Source organism: Carcharodon carcharias, chromosome 11 (genome assembly GCF_017639515.1).
Source record: "Carcharodon carcharias isolate sCarCar2 chromosome 11, sCarCar2.pri, whole genome shotgun sequence".
Classification (NCBI taxonomy): Eukaryota; Metazoa; Chordata; class Chondrichthyes; order Lamniformes; family Lamnidae; genus Carcharodon; species Carcharodon carcharias.
Genome location: NC_054477.1, coordinates 126,069,902 through 126,095,654, shown reverse-complemented (window position 1 = coordinate 126,095,654; position 25,753 = coordinate 126,069,902). Strand labels below are relative to the sequence as shown.

Below are 25,753 nucleotides of genomic sequence, written 5' to 3'. Positions count from 1 at the left end.
TCTGCAGCTGTCTCAGCTTTTCTCTGCTGGGTTTCGGACTCTTTTCATGTTTTGGTGGGATCCCCGCAATCATGATTCTGCAGGGTTTTTTTTAAACTGCAGCACTGCTTTCTGATCCAATTACCGGCTGTTGCCTAATTTATAATGTAAGTACAGATGCTCTTTCCAATGCTTTGCTTACCCGTCTTGAAATTTATTTTCTTTTGTTCTTTATCCTCATCACCACTTTTATGTCTTGGGTAAACGAGTTCGTTGGCCAACCGCGCTCTAACTGCACACCTTCCTATGTTCTCATCAATTGCTGCTTGCAACCAATAATGGGGAGAGACTGATGTAAGAATAAACAGTGATGGTTTATTGAGACATAGGGCAGAGCACCAGATCATAGTGCTCACTCAGAAACCTCCAGAACTAGACTTACAGTTCCCAGTTGCCCACGCTGTACAGTGATTCGTCAGCGCTGTCACATGATCAGTACACTTTCATTCTCTTAAAGGGATAGGGTACTTCACTTCATCACAAGTCCATACCACTGGTTAGCAGCAATGAGATAAAAGAGCCAATTGTGTAAGTCTCCTTCTCTAAGTACACAGCCTCTCCATCAGCAACCCTCAGCTGTGTCTCCTTGTGGCAACAAACAAAAACTGGATCCATTGTGGCGCTAGGCCAAAGTTTCAGAGGAACTCAGAGGAGGTTTGGCCCCAGATATGCAGTCTGCAGATCCACTACCATGTGGACACACCCTGGTATTCAATAACCAAACTCCCAGCATTTGGCAAATAGCTCCACTGCCTTGCAGATACTGTGAGAGCGCTGAAGGCAAATGGAGTAACAAAAATCTCTAATGGAGCCCAAAGACCATCTGATATCTAAATATGCCATCTTTCCAGCAACTGCTGCAACCAAGCCGGTGCCAAACCATAGTGCTTTGTATTCCTTTGAACTCAACCAGGGAGGTGGAGAGGCAGATCCTGATGTTTGGGCAGCCCAGGGTCTCCATAAATTTTGCCCAGGCTTGCACCCTGGAAAGAACACTCCAGTTTTGCTGCAGAACATCAACACAACACGAAAGATAGCAGTTACAAGTGATAAGCCCAACTTGCTTTGTGCAGGGAAAGGATGTTATGGACTGTCTCTAATGGTAGGAGGGTCAATTATGTCCTACTGGTCAGCCACCACCGACCACAAGTTGGACAACTCCTGACTAGTAAGGTCATGGTCCATCTGCTTCATTGGGTGTCTGGAACTCAGAGTCTCTGCTCAACAAGTGGACAGATCTATTGCATGAGGCAGACAAAAAAAAAATAAAAAGAAAGAAGATGCCAACTCTTTGATTGGCAAACTGGAATTTCAGACGACTTGTAGCTGCTCAAAAACATGCACAAGATAGCTGTGATTGACATGAAACTTGATAGGCTGAACATTAACATAGCATCCCTACAAAAGACCAGGCTCACCAAGAGCAGATCATGAAAAGAAAAACATTACATGTTTGTTTGGCAGGGGAAGAGTTCAGATGATGCACAAGAATAAGTTGTAGGCTTCGCTGTAATGAACATGCCACTCTCAATGATACAACGCTGCACAAATGATTGAGAACATGGGCCAGCAGTTTGTGTCCCGCGGGTGGCTGCGTGCCCAACACGAATGGATGTGAAGTAGCGCGAGATGATGTCAGGCAAGTTTCCTGACCTCATCCCACACTTGCATGATATCTCACTCAGCAAGCACACAAGTCAGTCGGAAGCAATTAGATGGGCAATTAAGCCCATTAACAATGCAATCAACAGCGATTTACGTGGCCCGTCCACATTTACGGTTGGCAGACGGGCCATTCTCCCAGGCGACATTCCCATTTTTGCTCAAACCTCGATCCAGGGTGGGATGAAATCTCCCTGGGGCAATAAAATAAAAAGAGATATCTGAGGACTGTTTTTTTTAAATGAGGTATGCTTTCAGGTGCTTGATTCTGCTGCACGGACATATTTTGTAGCATTTTTGTCATGTCCTTTAGTTTGTGGAGGTCTGCAGATCCCTGGGGCAGCTGTCTGCCTTCAGGGAGCTCTCTCGAAGTGCTCACCTGCACCCTTGGTTACGTCAGCACCTGCCCTCTTCCTGTCCTCACCGCAGCAGCGCTGAGCATTTTAGCGTGCCTTTCATGCTGGCTGATCATTAATTGGCCAGTCTGCGTGAAATCATAGTCAGGAGCCGGTTGCAGCCGGTGGCCCATTTCCCTTCCACTCCTGGGCCTGTCAACTGTGTGCACCTGACGACCAAAAAATTCAGGACATGGTCTCTCCATCTGCCTCTCAGCTCAAACAGGACCAATTATGCTGCAATTCTACGCTCCACTACAGAGGCGACTGAGTAGCTTGACACTGCTAACACAGAATCCCTAAGTGAGAACATCTTCATCTACTTGGGAATTTCAATGCTAGTGTGCATGCAGACCATGAGGCATGGTTCTCCTGCCTCAGACATCATGGCCTGGGAAAGATAAATGAGGAAGGAGAGACCACTTGAGCTTTGCTGCTACCATGAGCTTTTTGTAACTAAAACTTTCTTTCAAAACAAATCCTATGCCACAAGGTGACCTGGAGACATCCAAGTTCAGGGCATTGGCACCAGCTGGATCTGATCATCACCAGACGTGAATCTCTGAACAGCACTCTCAACACACGCAGCTACAACAGCATTGACTGTGATAGATTACCCTTTGATGTGCGCTAAAGTGAGGACGCAACCCTTGAAGCTTCCTCATTCAAAGCTGAAATGTCGTTCTTGTATCAACATCAGCCATACTACCTACCAAGATAGAAACCAACAGTTCTATGACTCGATTAACAGACACTCCCTGGCATTCCCACACAAGAGTGCAGAAACATAATCGAACATACCTCGAGACACAATCCACAGTACCACTCTCAGAACATATGGTAAAGAAGAACAGAAAAATGCAGACAGGTTTGAGATTAATATCACTGTGATGGAACCTATTCTGGAAGCCAAGAGGGCCACTCTCATTAATTACAGGAGAGATCTGAGTGAGAAAACTCTGAATGCACTAACAGCCACTCAAAATAAGTCCAAAAGACTGCCAGGCGATGCACCAATGACTACAGGTTACAACTCTGCGAGGCTATCCAGATGTCCTCCGACACAGGGAATGTCAGAGGTATGTATGAAGGGATCAAAAAGGCAACAAGTTCATCAAGAAAGAAAACTGTTCCATTGAAAACAAAGGAAGTGGAGGTCATCACTGACTGTAATAAACAGTTGGAGGGTTGTATGCTAGGGAGAAAACTGTCACCAATGAAGCTGTAGACTCCATAGAAAGCCTGCCTATCATGGCAAGAGCTCAATATTAAACCCACAGTGAAGCAACTTAGCAAAGATATTGACTTGCTTACCAAGAGCAAAGCTCCGGGTGTTGATGCAATACTGCCTGAACTCATCAAGCACGGGAACTCAACACTCCTGCAGCATCTACACAAACTTCTCTGTCTCTGCTGGAAGGAGTGGGCAGTGCCACAGGATCTGCATGATGCAAAGATTGTCACTGTGTACAAGAATAAGGGAGACCGCAGCGATTGCAACAATTATCGTGGAATCTCCCTGCTGGGCATCATAGGAAATGTATTTGCCTGTGTAGCCCTTGTCAGACTGCAGATCCTGACTGAACGCATCCATCCCAAATCCCAGTGTGGGTTCAGAACTGGAAGTTCCACACTTGACATGATCTTCTCAGTTCAGTCCAGCAGTTGTGAGAGAAATGCCACGAACAAAGGAGACTACTATATATTGTCTTCATCGATTTCACCAAGGCATGTGAGCAGAGGCAGTCTAGTTAAGCTGCTGGAGAAAATTGGCTGCCCACTGAAGCTGCTCTTTCAATGACAACATGATGGGTAAGGTCACATATGATGGCGCAACATCAGGGTCCTGTTCTGGCACCAACACTCATCAGCATTTTTTTTTTGCTCCTGTCATATGCCTTAGGTCATCTACAGAGTGTGTTTACTTACATACTAGAACTGGCAGAAAGCTGTTCAACCTAGCTCACCTAAAGTCCAAGACAAAGGTGGGCCAAGGCCTCTTCAGAGAGTTGCTCTACATTGATGATGTCGCATTAACATTCCAAACTGAGGAAAACAAATGGACAGACTCTCTCACGCCTGTGAAGAGTTTGGTTTGATCAGGAAGACAAATGTCACAGTCCAGGATGTTGCCATACTGACATCTATTAACGCTGATAATGTGATGCTGGAGGTTGTTGATAGCTTCACATAACTAGGCTCCATAATCCCCTGCAATTTGTCACTTGATGCTGAAATCAGCACATGTATTACAAATATTGCAGCTGTTATATCCAAGCTGAATAAGAGAGTGTGGAACAACAGCAACCTGACTGGAACACCAAACTATGAGTCTACAAGCCTGCATCCTCAGTGCACTCCTCCACAATGGTGAGACCTGATAACATATGCTAAGCAGGAGAAAAAGCTGAGCAGTTTCCACCTTCGCTGTCTCAGACATATCCTTGGCATCTCTTGACAGGACAAGTTCACCAACTCAGAGGACCTGGAGCATGCTAATTCCAACAGCATACACTCATTGTTAAGCCAACAATGTCTCACTGGCTCAGCCACATTCATCAGATGGATGACGTTTGTAAACTCAAAGACTTTCCGTCAGTGAATGCCCACCGGGTCACGACCTCTGGGGCATCCATACCTCCACTACATGGAAACCTGCAAGCGAGATATGAAGATGGCAGACATTGACACTGACAACTGGGAGTCAATTGCTGATGGCAATGACCTCTGGAAGTTGACTGAAAGGGCATTGGAAGGGGCAAGCAGAAATGAGAGGCTCCAGCTGGCTGCAAAGAGGGCCCAAAGAAAACAGAGGCCAGCAAATTGTGCACCTTCTCACCCCATTGTCTTCCTCTGTAGCAAAAGCAGCAGATGCTGCTACATCGGAGAGGGGATCCTGAGCCACACCAGACGATGCTTAATAGAGTTGACCACCAGATGCAAACTATCATCTTATGAGATGGAAGGCTGCCACAGAGGACATAGCTTAATCTGCAGCCAACACATTTATACTGATATTGAAATGGTTATTTATAGCCTAATCTTTTCCACCATGCGGCTTGCCTTTTCTAACAGTAGATGCCTTTCGTGCATGGCTAAATAGTCTTGTGCCTCAACCAAATGCTTGCTTTAAGGGAGGAACAGGACAGGAGGAGTGTCAGGTTTTGGGATCTGAGATGCTTCTCAATCATAAAAAGCTTAATGATGTAACTCATCTGTTGCTTTGGGAGAGTTTAGCCCTGCCTGAAAGAGGTAGGAAGAGATCTACTGACAAGAGCCATCTGAAAAGAAGGTACCAACATTAAATATCTGTTCCAAGTTACCCCTTCTCCCAATCCCTGTAATACTCTACTCACCAATAAATCCCTGTGAAAAAAATGATATTCAGCACTGTAACCCCAATTTATGTCCTAGTTTGAGCAACTCTTCTGTAAGCATAAAAAACAAAAACAGAATTACCTGGAAAAACTCAGCAGGTCTGGCAGCATCGGCGGAGAAGAAAAGAGTTGACGTTTCGAGCCCTCATGACCCTTCGACCGAACTGTTCGGTCGAAGGGTCATGAGGACTCGAAACGTCAACTCTTTTCTTCTCCGCCGATGCTGCCAGACCTGCTGAGTTTTTCCAGGTAATTCTGTTTTTGTTTTGGATTTCCAGCATCCGCAGTTTTTTTGTTTTTTTCTTCTGTAAGCATGTCCCTTAAGTGGCCATACTCCAGCCAAAGATTGTATTACAGCAGTCTAAAGGTTCTTGCTGACTTTGGTTCTGGAATTTCAGAATGGGATCTTGCAGTCTGGGTGATTTATTCCCTCAGGGTGAGCCTTTAACCACAAGTACATTGTGAGGCTAGCGATTTCTTTTTAGCTTTATGACTTAATAACTCAATGCTACTTAAACTTTGTGCTGCTGGATGTTCAACTCTTATCTAATTGGCTGCCTCAGAATAGTAACAATCGTGAATTAAAAATAATCACCATGTATGTTTACAAGTAAAGAGCACAATGTGGTAACTATTAACAGCTCAACTTTTGTAAAGGATTGCAATATGGCCCAAAGTTTGCTGGAGCAAGGCACGGTGCATTGTGTGCATTAATGAGACATTTTACCTCAACTTACCATTAAAAAAATATTGGACTGCAAGGTGCTAGAAGTATGTGAGCTGATGGCAGCAAATTGAGGGCAATGGAGCATAAGGGGCCTTAGTGAATGATGGGGCCAACAGTCTATCTTGGCAGTCAATAAGATTTAAGATTCAGAAAGAAACATGTGGAAGGGAATAGAGTCAAATCAGGTACAGAAGGAGAAATAACAACAATAACAATCTGCATACAAATAGTCGTTTGGTAGTACAGAACTTGAATATTGCTGAAAAAAGACATTTTGTCGAAGCTTTTCGTTTTGCAATCAGCAGGACAATCACAAGAATACCAATATCAGGGGAGGCAAGAACTTCAAATTGTATGAGAAGAGAGTACTGATCCGTTGGCCTGTGGACTCTGTTTGGTAGAGGAGAATGCACCAGTTAATTGTGACTGATAGTTAACTGCCAAGCATTGTTTGAAATTTAAACCAGGCAGCTTGACGCTGATTGGTCAAGGAATTGCTCTGAGGAATGAACCAACAAATAGCTATCACTTATTTTGTTTAGCTAAAACAGACGCAATGTGTGTACACGTTCTGTCTGCAAAGGACAGGCCCTGTGTATTAATATATGCAGCTTTCAGTACGCTCAAATGCACCACACTGTGAGCCCAACTGACAGTCTTAAATTGGTTGTCAGCATAATTTTTAGCACACTAAGGATTATTTAGCAAATGCTGTACATAAATAATTTAACTTTTTTTTTTACTTTATTTAACTTAAAGTAAGGGTAGAGGCATGGCAGGGCAGCTCAGTCCTGTGTTATGTACCGCCTGCAACATGTGGGAAGTCCTAGATGCTCTTTGCGCTCTGACCGACCATGTGTGCAGGAAGTGCCACCAGCTGCAGCTACTTGAACTCCAGGTTTCGGAGCTTGAGCGGCAGCTGGAGGCACTGAGGTGCATCCACGAGAGTTTCATGGATAGCATGTTTTTAGACGTGATCGCACCACAGCTTACGGAAGTGCAGACAGAGAGGGAATGGATGGCCATCAGTCAGAAGAAAGGTGTCAAGCAGGTAGTCAGGAAATCCCCAGGGTGCATCTAGCTTGAGAACCATTTTTCTGTGTTGGAAAATGGTGACAGTGATGGTTCCTCTAGAGAACTCATGGCACTGTAAATGGCTCAGCTGCACAGGGGTGCAGGAAAAAGAGGGGAAGAACAATAGTGGTAGGAGACTCGATAGTACGGGAACAGGTAGGCGTTTCTGCAGCCACAGATGTGACTCCAGGATGGTATGTTGCCTCCCTGGTGCCAGGGTCAAGGATGTCACTGAATGGTTACAGGGCATTTTAAAGGGGAGGGCAAAGAGACAGAGATTGTGGTACATATTGGTACCAATGACATAGGTAGAAAGAGAGATGAGGTCCTGCATGCAGAATTTAGGGAGCTAGGAAACAGATTAAAAAACAGGATCAAAAGATAGTAATCTCTGGATTACTTCCGGTGCCACGCGCTAGTGAGTATAGAAATAAGATGAGTGCATGGCTGGAGAGATGGTGCAGGAGGGAGGGCTTTAGGTTTCTGGGACATTGGACCATTTCTGGGGGTGGTGGGACTTGTACAAGACAGACAGGTTGCACCTGAACCGGAATGGGATCAACATCCTTGCAGGGCGGTTTGCTAGTGATGTTGCAGAGGGTTTAAACTAACTTGGCAAGGGGATGGGATCCTGACAGGAGGTTCAGCAGGGGAAGAGGCACAACTAAAATTAGAAGAGAGAGCAAGTGAGTCTGGAAAGCATAGAAATTATAGGCCAGTTAAGGCACAAGAGAATTTGGCAAGGTTGGATGATATTTATTTTAATGCAAGGAGTCTGACGAATAAGGCAGATGAGTTGAGGGCACAATTACCACATGGAAGTATGATGTCATTGCTGTCACAGAGACATGGTTGAGAGAGGGGCAAGACTGGCAACTCAATATTAGAGGATATAGTGTCTTCAGATGAGAGGGGGAAGAAGGTAAAAGAGGAGGGGGTATCGCAATATTGATCAAGGAATCAATTACAGCAGTAAGGAGGGATGACATCTTAGAAGGCTCCTTAAATGAAGCCATATAGGTAGAACTGAAAAACAAAAAAGGAGCAATCACATTGCTGGGAGTGTGCTATAGGCCCCCAAACAGTCAGAGAGAAATAGAAGAGCAGCTATGTAGGCAAATTTCAGAGAAGGGTAAAAATAATAGGGTAGTAATAGTGTGGGATTTCAACTTCCCCACATTAACTGGGTTAGTCAAGGTGTGATAGGTTTAGAGGGAGCGGGATTGCTAAAAAGCATCCAGGAGAGCTTTTTAAGCCAGTATGTAGAAGGCCCTACAAGAGAAGGGGTGGTCCTGGACTTAATTTTAGGGAATGAAGGCAGCCAAGTGAGGTATCAGTGGGGGAGCATTTTGCTGATAGTGATCATAACACCGTTAGATTCAAGGTTGTTATGGAAAAGGACAAAGGTGCATCAGAAATTAGGGTTCTAAATTGGGGGAAGGCCGATTTTAATAAGACCAGGTATGATTTTGCCAGAGTGGACTGGGAGCAGCTATTTTTAGGTAAAAAATAGCTTTCAGAGCAGTGGGACTCATTCAAGAAGGAAATAGGGAGAGTACAAGGCCGACATATTCCAGGAAAGACAAAGGGTAGAACCAGCAAATCCAGGGAACCCTACATGTCGAGGGATATACAAGATTGGATAAAGAGAAAAAGGGAGGCTTATGGCAGAGACTGAAGGCTCAAAACAGTGGTTTACAGCTAAAACATCAACTGACTTATATTCACTTGATAGATGCTGTTTGATTTTTTGGGTCTCCCCAAGCTTTTCTGTTTTGTATCAAATTTCTACCATATGTAATATTTTTGTTTTACGTTCTGAATATATTGACTTTCCTCTCTGTTCCCCCTTCTCCGTGGAGAACTGGCTCCTGCTGATTTGTGCTGCTTTTGTCCACATGACTAAATATCAGCTGCGGTCACTGAATAATTTCTTTCACACTATTGGTCACTTGCAACTGATCCAACCTGTTGGGGAGTTTCAAATAAAAACAGAAAATGTGGAAGCCCTATATGAGTATAGAATGGTTAGGTGGGAATTTAAAAAAGAAATTAGGAGGGCAAAAAGGGGGCATGACAGAACATTGGCAGGTAAAATAAAGGAAAATCCAAAGTTACTTTACAAGTACCTTAAGAGTAAGAGGATAACTAGGGACAGAGTAGGGCCCATTAAGGACCATACTGGTAATTTGCGTGTGGATCCAGAAGACGTAGATAGGGTTCTTAATGAATACTTTGTGTTGGTGTTCACAAGTGAGGGGGATGACGTGAGCATGGAAATCAGGCAGAAGGACTGTGATATCATTAAAGAAATTAGCATAGAAAGGGAGGAAGTTCTAAGTAGTCTGGCAGGCTTAAAAGTAGATAAATCTCCAGGCCTGAATGAAATGCATCCCAGGCTGTTGAGTGAGGCAAGGGAGGAGATAGCAGTGGCACTGGTAATAATTTTCAATACCTCTCTGGCCACAGGAGAGACACCAGAGAACTGGAGGACAGCTAATGTGGGACCGTTATTCAAGAAGGGAGGATGGGATAACCAGGGAACTACAGGCCAGTCAGTCTAACTCAGTGGTGGAAAAACTATTGGAAACAATTCTGAGGGACAGAATTAATCTACGCTTGGAGAGGCAGGGGTTAATCAAGGACAGTCAGCGTGGTTTTGTTAAGGGGAGGTCATGTCTGATCAATTTGATTGAATTTTTCGAAGAGTTGACCAGGTGAGGGCAATGCATTTGACGTAGTCTACTTGGACTTCAGCATGGCTTTTGATAAGGTCCCGCATGGGAGACTGATAACAATGGGAAGAGCAGATGGGATCCAAGGCAATTTGGCAAATTGGGTCTAGAATTGGCTGAGTGGCAGGAAGCAGAGTGTGATGGTCGAGGTGTATTTTTGTGATTGGATGCCTGTGTCCAGTGGGGTTCCACAGGATCAGTGTTGGGTTCCTTGCTGTTTGTGGTATATATAAACGATCTATACTTGAAAGTAGGAAGGTTGATCAATAAGATCGCAGATGATATGAAAACTGGTGGGGTGTTAAACAGTGAGGAAGATAGCCTGAGATTACAGGAGGATATAGATGGGCTGGTCAGATGGTCAGATCAGTGGCAAATGCAATTTAATCTGGATAAGTATGAGGTGATGCACTTGAGCAGGACAAACAAGGAACGGGAATACACAATGAATGATAGGACCCTGGGAAGTACCGAGGATCAGAGGCATCTTGGTGTGTATGTCCACCGGTCCCTTAAGGTAGCAGGACAGGTAGATGAGGTGGTTAAGAAGGCATACGGTATACTTGCCTTTATTAGCCGAGGCACAGAATATAAGATCAGGGAGGTTAGACTGGAACTGTGTAAAACACTGGTTAGACCACAGCTTAAGTATTGCGTGCAGTTCTGGAATCCACGTTATAGGAAGGATGTGATTGCTCCAGAGAGAGTGCAGAGGAAATTTACCAGGAAGTTGCCTGGGCTGGAGAGTTTAAGTTATGAGGGGAGATTGGATAGACAGGGGTCATTTTCCCTGGAGCAGAGGAGATTGAGGGGGGACGTGATTGAGGTGTATACAATTATGAAGAGCATAGATAGGGTAGACAATAAGCAACTTTTCCCCTTGGTGGAGGGATCAATAACCAGGGGACATAGATTTAAGGTAAGGGTCAGGAGGTTTAGAGGGGATGTGAGGAAAACTTTTTTCACCCAGAGAGTGGTGGGAATCTGGAACTCACTGCCTGAAAGGGTGGTAGAGGCAGAAACCCTCATAACATTTAAGAAGTATTTGGATGTGCTCTTGCGATGCCATGGCATACAAGGCTATGGGCCTAGGGCTGGAAAATTGGATTAGGATAATCAGGTACTTGTTTGACCGGCGCAGACCCAATGGGCCGAAAGGCCTTTTTCTGTGCTGCAGACCTCTATGACTCTAGATCATCAGTAAAATAATGGAAAGGGGTCAACAACAGTGCTAATCAAGCAGCACTTGCTTAGCAATAACCTGCTCACTGACGTCCAGATGGGTTCCGCAAGGGCCACTCAGCTCCTGGCATCATTACAGCCTTGGTTCAAACATGAACAAAAGAAATGAACTCCCAAGGTGAGGTGAGAGTGACTGCCCTTGACATCAAGGTGGCATTTCACCAAGTGTGCCGTCAAGGAGCCCTAGCAAAACTGGAGTCAATGGGAATCTAGGGGAAACTCCGCTGGTTGCATTCATACCTAGCACAAAGAAAGATGGTTGTGGTTGTTGGAGGTCAGTCATCTCAACTCCAGGACATCTTTGCAGGAGTTCCTCAGGGCGGTGCCCTTGGCCCAGCCATCTTCAGTTGCTTCATCAATGATGTTCCTTCTATCATCAGGTCAGAAGTGGGGATGTTCGCTGATGATTGCACAATGTTCAGCAACACTCAAGACTCCTCAGATTCTGAAGCAGTCTGTGTCCAAATGCAGCAAGACCTGGACAATATCCAGGCCTGGGCTGACAAGTAGCAAATAACACTCACGCTACACAAGTGCCAGGCAATGACTATTTCCAACAAGAGAGAATCTAACCATCGCCCCTTGACCTTCAATGGCATTGCAATCACTGAATCCCCCACTATTAACATCCTGGGGGTTACCATTGACCAGAGACTGAACTGGCCTAGCCATATAAATACTGTGGCCACAAGAGCGGGTCAGAGGCTAGGAATCCTGCAGTGAGTAACTCACCTCCTGACTCCCCAAAACTATCCACCACCTACAAGGCACAAGTCAGGGGTATGATAAAATATACCCCACTTGCCTGGATGAGTGCAGCTCCCACAACACACAAGAAGCTTGAAGCCATCCAGGAGAAAGGGACCCGCTTGATTGGCACCACATCCACCACTGACGCACAGTAGCAGCAGTGTGTACCATCTACAAGGTGCACTGCAGGAATTGACCAAGACTCCTTAGACAGCACCTTCCAAACCCATGACTACTATCATCTAGAAGGACAAGGGCAGCAGATAGATGGGAACACCATCACCTGGAAGATCCCCTCCAAGTCACTCACTATCCTGACTTGGAAATATATCGCTGTTCCTTCATTGTCACTGGGTCAAAATCCTGGAACTCCCTTTCTAACAGCATTGTGGGTGTACCTACATGATATGGACTGCAGCGGTTCAAGAAGGCAGCTCACCACCACCTTCTCAAGGGCAACTAGGGATGGACTATAAATGCTGGCCCAGCCAGCGAAGCCCACACCCCGTGAATTAATAATTTAAAAAATGCAGCATGAAATGATCTGATCAGGGTTGCCATTAACCTGCAGGATGTCTTTGGTGCGCCCGATTTCAGCATCAAGCTTGCATAGTGAGCAAAAGGCTTGGGCCCTATTTATGAGGTTACCGATGAGGACAATCTTATAGCACATGGAACTGTAAGAATCCCAAATGCATGCACTGACCAGTGAAGGCTGGTCATGCGTTAGGCCGTGATAGAGAATGTCCTGGCAGATATCTCAACTACATCAAGGAAGGGGAGTTCATTTGACTGCTCCATTTCAAAGGTGAATTTGAGTGCAGGATGGAGCCCACTAAGACATGCAAGGAAATTATTACATGCTGCTACAGATTTAAATATAGCAAATGTATCATCCACATATCGAAAATGTGCAAGGGGTAAGGGTTTAGGTGTCATTCCATTGAAGACATGTTTCTCATGAAACTCAACGAAGATGTTTGCAAGAGCTGGGACCAGAGGGGATCCCATGACAACACCATCTATTTGGGCATACATGGTGTTGTTATAGCTGAGCTCAGCTGCGCAAGCTGCTGAGCTCATAAGTACAATCAATACTGATTCACACAATGGTGATGGGTCTAGATCACCATGATATACTGCTGCAGTGCAAATATCAATGGCTTCCTTAAGTGGTGTGTTGGTAAATAGGCTAGCAATGTCAAATGAGCACATGGACACAGCACTGCTTTCGATAAAGTTGGTTGTAGCAATTCGCTCAACCATTTGGCCAATTCATGCTGTGTAGAACTGGTCATAGATAAGATCGGGGGTAAAGGGACATCACTTTGTGTGTCTTCTGATTGTTCTGATGAGTGCAAGACAAAAAGCTTTGACAAAATGTCTTTTTTCAGCAATACTCAAGTTCTGTACTCCAAATGACTATCTGTATACCTGAGACAGAGGTATAACGAGGGACAAATTTGGACTATCGACAGCATCGTTCAACAAGCAGGTAAGCTATCTATCATAAGAACATAAGAAATAGGAACAGGAGTAGGCCAACTGGCCCCTCAAACCTGCCCCGTCATTCAATAAGATCATGGCTAATCTGCCCCAGGCCTCAACTTCTCTTTCATGCCAGCTCCTCATAGCCCTCAACTTCTTGATATTTCAAAAATCTATCTACCTCTTCTTTAATACTTTCAGTGATCTAGCCTCCACAACTCTCTGGGGTAGAGAATTCCAGACATCCACTACACTCTGAGAGAAAAAATTCCTTTGCATCTCAGTTTTAAATAAGCATCCCCTTATTCTGTAACTATGTCCCCTAGTTCGAGATTCCCCCACAGGTGGAAACATCTTCTCAACATCTACCCTGTCAAGCACCTTCAGAATCTTATACGTTTCAATAAGATCACCCCTCATTCTTCTAAACTCTAATGATTAAAGGCCTAATCTATTTAGCTGTTCTTGATAAGTCAACACCTTCATCCTAGGAATCAGCCTAGTAAATCTCTTTTGAACAGCCTCCAATGCCAGTATATCCTTTCTTAAATACGGGGACCAAAACTGTACACAGTACTCCAGGTGTGGCCTCACCAACACCCTGTACAGTTGTAATAAGACTTCCCTATTTTTAAACTCCAATCCCCTAGCAATACAGGCCAAAATTTGATTAACCTTCTTAATTACTTGCTACACCTGCATGCTAACTTTTTATGTTTCATGCGCAAGAATATCCAGATCCTTCTGTGCTGGCCTTTTTGAGTCTCTCTCCATTTAAGTAATAAATGATTCTTCCTACCAAAGTGCATGACTTCACACTTTCCTACACTAAACTCCATCTGCCAAGTTTTTGCCCACTCACTCAGCCTGTCTTTATTCCCTTGCAGATTCCTTACATCCTCATCACAACTTCCCACCTATTTTTGTATCATCAGCAAATTTGGCTACATTACACTCTGCCCCCTCCTTCAAATCATTAATATAGATAGTAAATAATTGAGCCCCTAGGGCTGATCTTTGTGACATTCCACTAGTTATGTCTTTCCAACCTGAAAAAAAAATTAATCCCAACTCTCTGTCTTCTGTGTGTTAACCAATCCTTAATTCATGCTAATACATTAATCCCAATGCCGTGAGCTCTTATCTTGTGCAATCACCTTTTGTGTGGCAGCTTAGCGAATGTCTTCTGGAAATCCAAATACACTACATTTCTCCAAGAGTGTATTATACCCAAGGTTGTGCCAGTTTTCACTTCCAATCGTATTGATAATGTTAAAGTGAGACACAGTGCACTCATCAGGACAATCGGAAGACACACAATTGAGTGAGCATTAATGCGAGATGAGATTGAACAGATTAGTAATAGAGTTACTCATTTACGCCATGCCCGACACTGCTCTTTGGTCTGAGGTACTAAAATTTATTTCATTTTTTGATTTGATCTGTTTATGCCATGATATTGCTTCAATAGAAGACCACACCATAAACAGTGATAAAAACAAAAAAACTGCGGATGCTGGAAATCCAAAACAAAAACAGAATTACCTGGAAAAACTCAGCAGGTCTGGCAGCATCGGCGGAGAAGAAAAGAGTTGACGTTTCGAGTCCTCATGACCCTTCGACAGAACTTGAGTTCGAGTCCAGGAAAGAGCTGAAATATAAGCTGGTTTAAGGTGTGTGTGTGGGGGGCGGAGAGATAGAGAGACAGAGAGGTGGAGGGGGTTGGTGTGGTTGTAGCGACAAACAAGCAGTGATAGAAGCAGAATATCAAAAGATGTCAACAACAATAGTACAATAGAACACATAGGTGTTAAAGATAAAGTTGGTGATATTATCTAAACGAATGTGCTAATTAAGAATGGATGGTAGGGCACTCAAGGTATAGCTCTAGTGGGTTTTTTTTTTTATTTTATATAATGGAAATAGGTGGGAAAAGGAAAATCTTTATAATTTATTGGGAAAAAAAAAAGAGAAGGGGGGAAACAGAAAGGGGGTGAGGATGGGGGAGGGGACTCACGACCTAAAGTTGTTGAATTCAATATTCAGTCCGGAAGGCTGTAAAGTCCCTAGTCGGAAGATGAGGTGTTGTTCCTCCAGTTTGCGTTGGGCTTCACTGGAACAATGCAGCAAGCCAAGGACAGACATGTGGGCAAGAGAGCAGGGTGGAGTGTTAAAATGGCAAGCGACAGGGAGGTTTGGGTCATTCTTGCGGACAGACCGCAGGTGTTCTGCAAAGCGGTCGCCCAGTTTACGTTTGGTCTCTCCAATGTAGAGGAGACCACATTGGGAGCAACGAATGCAGTAGACTAAGTTGGGGGAAATGCAAGTGAAATGCTGCTTCACTTGAAAGGAGTGTTTGGGTCCTTGGACGGTGAGGAGAGAGGAAGTGAAGGGGCAGGTGTTGCATCTTTTGCGTGGGCAAGGGGTTGTGCCATAGGAGGGGGTTGAGGAGTAGGGGGTGATGGAGGAGTGGACCAGGGTGTCCCGGAGGGAGCGATCCCTACGGAATGCCGATAAGGGGGGTGAAGGGAAGATGTGTTTGGTAGTGGCATCATGCTGGAGTTGGCGGAAATGGCGGAGGATGATCCTTTGAATGCGGAGGCTGGTGGGGTGATAAGTGAGGACAAGGGGGACCCTATCATGTTTCTGGGAGGGAGGAGAAGGAGTGAGGGCGGATGCGCGGGAGATGGGCCGGACACGGTTGAGGGCCCTGTCAACGACCGTGGGTGGAAAACCTCGGTTAAGGAAGAAGGAGGACATGTCAGAGGAACTGTTTTTGAATGTAGCATCATCGGAACAGATGCGACGGAGGCGAAGGAACTGAGAGAATGGGATGGAGTCCTTACAGGAAGTGGGGTGTGAGGAGCTGTAGTCGAGATAGCTGTGGGTGTCGGTGGGTTTGTAATGGATATTGGTGGACAGTCTATCACCAGAGATTGAGACAGAGAGGTCAAGGAAGGGAAGGGAAGTGTCAGAGATGGACCACGTGAAAATGATGGAGGGGTGGAGATTGGAAGCAAAATTAATAAATTTTTCCAAGTCCTGACGAGAGCATGAAGCAGCACCGAAATAATCATCGATGTACCGGAGAACAGTACCCATTTGAAACGTGCCCGCACTACAAACTCACTTTAGCGAATGCGGTTTGGCAATGCAATTAACGATGCCACTGAACATGTAACAAATCTCTGACCATGTTTGAGGAGTTTGTTCAATTTTGGTTTCAATTTTGGTGTGCCTTCATCCCAAATCAAACGGTAAGAGGTATTAGCTGAGTTCGAACTCCTTTACTCCCAACTATGCCACCACAAACCAGCACCCACTGAATCCTTGAAAGTGTGCCTAGCTGATCTAGCGCACACAAATTGCAGTACTCTAAACGACCTGTCTGATTTTCACATGCAACACGAATGTCTTACAGCGTTGCGAGGCTTTAAGATGAACCCAGACATAGACATCAGTAAACTTGACAAAAGGACAGGAATAGATATCCTTAACTACCATGACTATATCAACAATATCCACACTATTCTTAATGACGGGTCCAAATTAATATCCATTGGACCTGCCGCTCAGCATGACCAGACAGCCTTGCTCGAAAGTAAGCTAAAAAATGCTTGCTCAACCTCTGAGAGAGTGATGAGCTGCCGCATGATACATATAACAGGGTTCGTCCTCACGGCTTGCTGCATCTGCGTATATATGGGCTGCTCAAGACACGCAATACTGATGAACCTTTACACCTAATCTTAGCTATGACTGGTTCGGCATAGCATGAATTGGCCAAATGGTTGGATGAAATGTTACAAACAGTTTTGAGCAAGTTTTACAGATACACGGTGAAGGATTCACGATTTGCGAAGACCAAACAGGGCTTGCATATTGATAGCAATGCTGTGTCCATGTGCTAATTTGACATTGCTAGCCTATTCACCAATGTGCCACTTAAGGAAGCCATAGATATTTGTGCTGCAGCACTACATCATGGCAATCTAGACCCACCACCATTGCATGAATCAGTATTCAATGAGCTTTTGAACTCGGCAACCTGCGCAGTTGATTTCAGCTTTAACGATACCACGTATGCTCAAATAGGTGTTGCCATGGGACCCCTCTAGGCCCAGCTCTCACAAACATCTTTGTTGGGTTCCATGAGAAACGTGTCTTTCATAGAATGACAACTAACCTCCTACCACTTAATATTTACGATATGTGGATGATACATTTGCTATATTTAAATCCACAGCTGCATGTAATAATTTCCTTACATGTCTTAATGGGCTCTATCCTGCGCTCAAATTCACCTGTGAAACGGAGCAATCAAATGAACTCCCCTTCCTTGACATACTAGTTGACAAATCTGCCAGGTCTATACCTCTTCCACAGTCTACTGCAAACCTACCTTCACTGGTCAATATACGCGTTGGGATTCTTACAGTTCCACATGCTATAAGATTGGCCTTATCAGCAACCACATAAATGAGGCCCAAGGCATTTGTTCACCATGTAAGCTTGATGCTAAAATAGGGCGCATCAATGACATTTTGCAGGGTAATGGCTACCCTAATCAGATCATTTTGCGCTATATATTGCACAAACTCATGAACAGGCCAGAGGCCATCACTTTCAGCCCTGAAAAGTGCCCAGTCTACCTCAGTTTGCCCCGGAAGGGCAAGGTATCTCAGATACCTGACCCTTTTTGTTACTAGTAGTAGCAAAACCATTTTGCCACTATGCATTAGCACCAATAGTGGTATTCACACTAACAAGATGCTGCCCTCAAGCCAAAGACATTCTGCCTAACTTGCGAATGAGTAATGTGGTATTTGAATTTCAGTGCCAGTGTGATGCCAAATATGTATGTCCCAAAGACTGGGGATCGTGTCAAAGAGCATGTCCCTTCTGCTACTGACAATGGGCAAGGTACAGACTGTACTTAACCAGCCAGTGCTTGCAAAACTCAAAACACAGGGTCCAACATTAGATGTAATTTCACAATTGGACAACATTTGCTAAATAATCCTATGTGCTAAACATTACATTGACAACAAATTTAAAATCGTCAGTGAGGCACTTTTGTATGCATTGGAGGCTACATATATTAATACACAAGGCCCTGTTCTCTGCAGACAGAAAAAACATGTACACACATTGTGCCTGTTTCAGTTAAACAAATTAAGTGACAGCCATTCGCTGGTTTATTCCTCAGGGCAATGCCTTGACCAGAGTCAAGCTGTCTGGTTTAAATTTCAAACAATGCTTGGAAGTTAACTGTCAGTCATCATTAACTGGTGCATTCTCCATGGCAATGCCTCTACCAATCAGAGTCCACTTGTCAACAATCAGTACTCTCTTCTCATATGCTATAAAGCTACTGCTTCCCCTGACATTTTTGCAATTGTTCTGTTGAGTAAAAGACGAAAAGCTTCGACAAAATGTCTTTTTTCAGCAACAGTTTGTATCTTCCAAGTGGAAAGATAGTTACGCTGTTCAGTACCATACTTAACTTTCTGCAGGGAATTTAATTTCTAATTAAAATGCAAATGCAGCAAGTTTGTGAAACTAACAGTGAGGTCGAGGGTGAGCTGTCCCGTTTTTGTGAAGCTAATGGTGGAGCAGCACAAATTGTCCAGCAAGGTGCAATGATTTATAATGCATGGGGTATCTCTTCCTTGTCACAAATTGCTGGATGATTTATATATTAATAATGGCATGCAGACTGGCTATCTGTCCCTTTTAATACTTGTAAAAATAAATTTTTATACGTCAGTGTTCAGATGAATATTCTCCAAAAATTATGATAAAAATTACCTTATGTTTCTCATGGTCATGTCTTTCGAAAAGACTATTTAGTTCTGAAGTCCACTTATGTTCCTTTAAATGAAAGTATAAATAAATCATGTTAAATATCTGTTATTTATGTGGCATGGATATATTCTGACTGTTCTTTATCAGCAAGCACATTATCACAAAAAATATGCAGTGCATTAGTTTGGCTCATTTAGCAGTATTTTCTCCTCTGGGTCAGAGCCCAGCATTGGGGCATAATTTAATCTGACATTCGTTGCAGTCCTAGGGGAACAACGCATTACCATCCAAAATGCTAACCCTGTCATACCTGCCTTTTCAAATCGATATTGAAATTGAATTATACAATTCAAAATGTTGCAGGAAGTTCTCCAATACTTCATCCAGCACTACACCCTCACTTAGCTTAATATAAAAAGGGAAGACTGCGGCTTGCACAATGATATGGATGCATAATAGTTTCTGGAATTATTTGTAAAATAATAATCACCTTGTAGATGAGGAGTATGTGAGGTTCAATTTGTTTAGGTACAGCATAACTGTAATGAACAGATTATATTGGAAATCTCTATTATGAATATTTGCATAGGCAAGGTCAATGACCAATATCAACATAAAAACACCTAAACTCACCAAACAATAGGAAGTTGTACACAAAGTAGTCAAGTAGGAAAGAATTTTAATAATAAATAACTATAGTACTTTGGTAGTACATAACTTGAGTATTGCTGATGTTATGGCACAGCCAATGGTAAATGCTGAGTTGCTCAAATCCCAGAGGGGACTTGAAACAACTGCCACAACTTGTATGAATTTGCAATTTGTATTAATTTTGAGATGTGTGCTTTGAATTCAGTAGTAATAAGACCACCAAGTCTTATAGGTTTCCTACAAAACTAAATCTAACCTTTATTAACAGAAGCAATGATTTTAAATGCATATATAGATCTATAAATTACTACAATGTAACTTCTAAATCCCTTAGTTAATCTAACTCCCAGTTACACTTTCATTAAGGCAACAGTAAGACACATAGATTTTAAAAGGCCCAGGCAAAGAAATAAGATACGCTGAACAATCCAATTCAAAGTGAATTTGCTTAACTTCAGTTCTTTGCAGACAGTAGCTTTAGGCTTAGATGCTGAAAGCTTTTCACACTTGTTTAGATCTTAGAATGTCTCCCCTTACACACAGCCTTCACTCCTTTATACATATTTTCCCCTTTGAATGCAAATTCCCATTGTTTCACTCTGTCTTTGGATTTTACCTTTCTAATAATAAAAACCTCTCATAGTATCAAGTCCACCAGTAATATTTGGGAAAAATAAACACATTGTTTCTTAACTTCCCCTTGCTTGGTATAATATTTCAGTCCCTCTCTTTGAATCTAGTTTAATTAAAATGCAAATATTCCCTTTACACCTTACATTCTAAAACTTGCCTCATGTTTATCTACTTAACATTTCAAACTTACCTTATCTTCTGACACATCAAAGCCTTCAGACCAGCTGTCTTTAATTCAATTAAGTCACACACAGACATGGACCCATAGACACAAACCCCATTATTACTCTATTTAATAATGAATTCCAATAACATTATGAGAATTATTATATCTTCCTGACACTGAAAAAAGAGACATGCTGTCTAAGCTTTTCATCTTGCATTCATCAGGATAGATTGCAAGATTACAAACAGTAAAGAGAACAACAATTTATACTACATGAGAAGAGAGTGCTGACTGGTTGACAAATGGACTCTGATTGGTAGAGGCGATGCCAGGGAGCTTGCAGCAGGGAACAGTTCATTGGCAAGGTTTTGTTCAAATTCAAATCAGGCAGGTCAACTCTGATTGGTCAAGGCATTGCCATGGGGAATGAACCAGGGAATGGCTGTCTGCCAAGCTTTTATTTAGTTGAACAAGACACAATGTATGGATATAGTCCTTCTGTCTGCAAGAACAGGGCTGTGTGTGTGGATATATGTGACTTCTAGCACGGGTAAGTGAGCAACACTGTGAGCCCAACTGATAATCTTAAATTGGTTTTCAGTCTAATTCTTAGCACAATCAGTATTGTTTAGCAAGTGTTGGCCAATCGCGGAATCACATCCAATACTGGACACTGTGTTTTGAGTTTTGCAAGTATGGGCTGGTTGGGTACCATCAATGCTTTGCTTGTCACGAACAGCCAAAGGTACCTGCTGTTTTATATGATCTGCCAGTCATTGGGACATGCAGCCTACATAACTGGCATCACATCAGCACTGAAATTCATACACCACATTACTCATTTGTCTGATAGGCAAAATGTCTTTTGGCTTGACGCCAGCATCCTGCTTGAGGAGAATTGCACTTGTGTTGCTACTGCATAGTAACAGCATGAAACGGCTAGCTTTGCCTGTTGTTCAAATTTTTGAGGCACCCTGCCCTTCCAGTGTAATTTAAAGTAGACTGGGCACTCATTAGGACCAAAAGTGATGGCCTTAGCCCTGTTCATGAGTTTGTGTAAAATACAGTGAGCAATGATTTGATCAGGGTAGTCATTATCCCGCAGGATTGCTTTGATGTGCCCTATTTCGGCATCAAGCTTGCACAGTGAGCAAATGGCTTGGGACCTATTTACGAGGCAGCTGTGGATAGTGAGAAAAAATAACTATCATCTAAGAATACACAGGTTAGTAAAACAGCTTTGGCTCAGTGATAGGACTTTTGCTTCTGAGTCACCTAGTCACGGGTTTAGGGCCCACTCACGAAGTTGAGCCCATAACCTTGGCTATCAGAGCAACACTGATGAAGTACTGTTATATCAAAGATGATGTTTTTCATCTGACCTCTCAAGTCTGATCTGATGATCAGTAGGGGCACACGATGAGACAGGCGACTATGCCGGAGTGAGATGGGGACAGAGTGAGTAACTAATTAGGTTCACCTTTTTCAGGTTTAAATATAGATTAAGAATCAAGCACTGACAGAACTGACAACCTGCAAGTAAATTAGACTAGCTAGTTAAACAGAGAGCTTCCTGGTTGTGACAGTTAACTGTCAATCAACTGAAAGCAGTTGGTTCAATTGGTGTTAATTACTGTAGCAGGAAGCTAAACTAGCTAGTGAATCATCAGAGGGTCTATAAAACAGACAGGCTTTTCAAAATGCATGATCAGTAAGGGGCATGTGAGAAGACAGACTACACCGGCGTGAGATGGAGGCCAAGTGAATAGTGAAGGTTCACATGGGAATTTTGTGCACAAGGGAAAGAGGTGTGGTATACATAGGAATTATTCTAGATTAATTAAGAAAGTAATCAAAATAAGTTAAACAACATTAGAGAGCCCATAAAACAGCAGGGTTTAGGAGAGAGAAAAAGCCCATAAAACAGAGAGAACTGTGAGTTTACAGATAAAATCTCTATGTGATGTCACAGGAATCCCATAAGTTGATTGGTTGTAAGTATAGGCCTTTTTGGACTCAGCACAGAGGAGACGATTGATGAGTTCTTATGTTATACCATACTGTAGTAAACAATTTATTACCACTGTAAAAAGACATTTTGTTGAAGCTTTGTCTTGCACTCATCAGGACAATGGTAAGAATACCAATGTCAGGAAGCAACAACTTTATTCTGTATGAGAAGACAGTGCTGATTAGTTAACAAGTGGACTCTGATTGATAGAGGCACTACCATGGAGTGAATGGTGACTGACAGTTAACTGCCAAGCATTGTTTGAAATTTAAACAGGCAGCTTGGCTGATTGGTCAAGGCATTGCCCTGAGGAATGAACCAGTGAATGGCTACCACTTATTTTGTTTTGCTGAAACAGGTGCAATGAATATGAATTTCAGTACCAGTGTTAGATATTTGGGCCATACGTCACAAAGGATGTTGATAGTGGGGGATGCAGTGATGGTAATGCCATTGAATATCAAAAGGCAATGGTTAGATTCTCTCTTGTTGGAATTGATCATTGCCTATCACTTGCGTGGCACAAATGTTACTTTCCACTTGTCAGCCGAAGCCTGGACATTGTCCAGGTCTTGCTGCAATTGGACAGGGACTGCTTCAGTATCTGAGGAGTGACGAATGATGCTGAACATTATGCAATCATCAGCAAACATTCCCACTTCTGACCTTATGATGGAACAAAGGTCATTGATAAAACAGCTGAAGATCATTGGGCCTAGGACCCTACCCAGGGGAACTCCTGCAGTGATGTCCTGGAACTGAGATGACTAACCTCCAACAATTGCATCCATCTTTCTTTGTGCTAGGTATGACTCCAACCAGTGTAGAGCTGTCCTCCTGATTCCCATTGATGCCAGTTTTGCTACGGCTCCTTCATGCCGTACTTGGTCAAATGCTGCCTTGATATCAAGGGCAGTCACTCTCACCAGAACTCAATTTCACTCTTTTTTATCTATGTTTGAACCAAGGATGTAACGAGGTCAGAAGCGGAGTGACCCTAGCAGAACCTAAACTGAGCATCAGTGAGCTGCTTGATAGCACTGTTGATGACCACTTCCATCACTTTACTGATGATCGAGAGTAGACTTATTAGCTGGGCTAGATTTGTCCTGCTTTTTGTTTCAGGACATACCTGCACAATTTTTCACATTGCCAGGTATATGCCAGTGTTGTAGCTGTACTTGAACAGCTTGGTTAGTGGCATACCAAGTTCTGGAGCACAAGTCTTCAGTACTATTGCCGGAATATTATCAGGCCTCATAGCCTTTGCAGTATCCAGTGCCTTCAGCCATTTCTTGATATCACATGCAGTGAGTCAAATTGGCTGAAGACTGGCATATGTGATGCTGGGGACCTCTGGAGGAAGCAGAGATGGAACATCCACTCAGTACTTCTGGCTGAAGATTGAGCCAAATGCTGAAGACTTATCTTTCACACTGATGTGTTGGGCTCCTCGATCATTGAGGTTGGGGATATTTATGAAGCCTCCTCCTTCAGTGAGTCGTTTAATTGTCCACCACCATTCACAACTGTATGTGGCAGGACTGCAGAGCTTAGGTCTGATACGTTGGTTGTGGAATTGCTTGGCTCCACCCATCACTTGCTGCTTGGCATGCAAGAGGTGTTGTGTTACAGCTTCACCAGGTTGACACCTCATTGTCACGTATGCCTGGTGCTGCTCCTGGCATGCCCTCCTTCACTCTTCTTTGAACCAGGGTTGATCCCCTGGCTTGGTGGTAAAGGGAGGGTGGGAGATATGCCAGGCCAGATTGTGGTTGAGTACAATTCTGCTGCTGCTGATGGCCCACAGTACCTCATGAGTCTTGAGTTGCTCGATCTGTTTGAAGTCTATCCCATTTAGCATGGTGGTAGTGCCACACAACATGCTGGAGGGTATCCTCGGTATGAAGATGGGACTTTGTCTCGACAAATACTGTCATGGATAGATGCATTGCAGCAGACAGGTTGGTTAGGATGAGGTCAAGGATATTTTTCGCTCTTGTTGGTTTCCTCACCACCTGCCACAGACCCAGTCTAGCAGATATGTCCTTTAGGACTCAGCCAGCTCAGTCTGTGGTGGTGCTATCGAGCCACTCTTGGTGATGGACATTGAAGTCCCCCAACCAGAGGACATTCTGCACCTTTGCCACCCTCAGTGCTTCCTCCAAATGATGTTCAACATGAGTTCAGCTGGGGGTATCACTATGTGGTAATCAGCAGGATTACCCATGTTTGACCAGATGCCATGAGGCTTCATGGGGGCCAGAGTCAATGTTGTGGATTTCCAGGGCAACTCCCTCCCGACTATATACCACTGTGCCGCCACCTCTGCTGTGTCTGTCCTGCCGGTGGACAACATAGCCAGGCATGGTGATGGTGGTGTCTGGGACATAATCTGTAGGGTATGATTCTGTGAGTATGACTATGCCAGGCTGTTGCTGGACTAGTCTATGAGACAACTCACCCAATTTAGGCACAAGCCCCAGGTGTTAGTAAGGAGGGCTTTGCAGGGTCAACAGGGCTGGGTTTATCATTGTTGTCTCCAGTGCCTAGGTTAATGGCAAGTGGTCCATTCAGTTTCATTCTAATAAAAGCAAGGAGGGAGCATGAAAAGAGACAGGTAGCTAATGCAAAAGGGAATCCTAAGGTCTTGCATGAGCATCTAAATAATAAAAGGGTGGTCAAGGAAAGACTAGGGCCGATTAGGGATTTTTAAAAAATGGTACTTGCTCATGGGGACAGGAGAAATAGCGGAGGTATTAAATGAGAATGAGAGAGAGAGATAAGATAACTGGAAGAATTTACAATTGATGAGGTGGAGGTGTTAGGCTATCTTTACTTAAAATAGATAAAGTACCAGGACTGGATGAGATGCATCCATGGATTGAGGGAACTGAGAATGGAAATTGCAGAGGCACTAGTGATAATCTTCCAGTCTTTTTTAGACACAAGGGTGGTGCCAGAGGACTGGAGAATTGCCAATGTTACACTTTGT

The 25,753-nt window shown here is 43.6% G+C and overlaps 1 protein-coding gene across 1 annotated transcript in view; it reads right to left on the bottom strand.

Moving 5' to 3' along the window:
* Nucleotides 1-25,753, bottom strand: part of LOC121283925 (zinc finger protein DZIP1-like) — a 168,940-nt gene that overhangs the window by 63,730 nt on the left and 79,457 nt on the right. Inside the window, exon 6 of the mRNA XM_041198727.1 lies at nucleotides 19,301-19,363. Coding sequence (XP_041054661.1) covers nucleotides 19,301-19,363 — 63 coding nt within the window. The remainder of the gene's footprint in view (nucleotides 1-19,300; nucleotides 19,364-25,753) is intronic.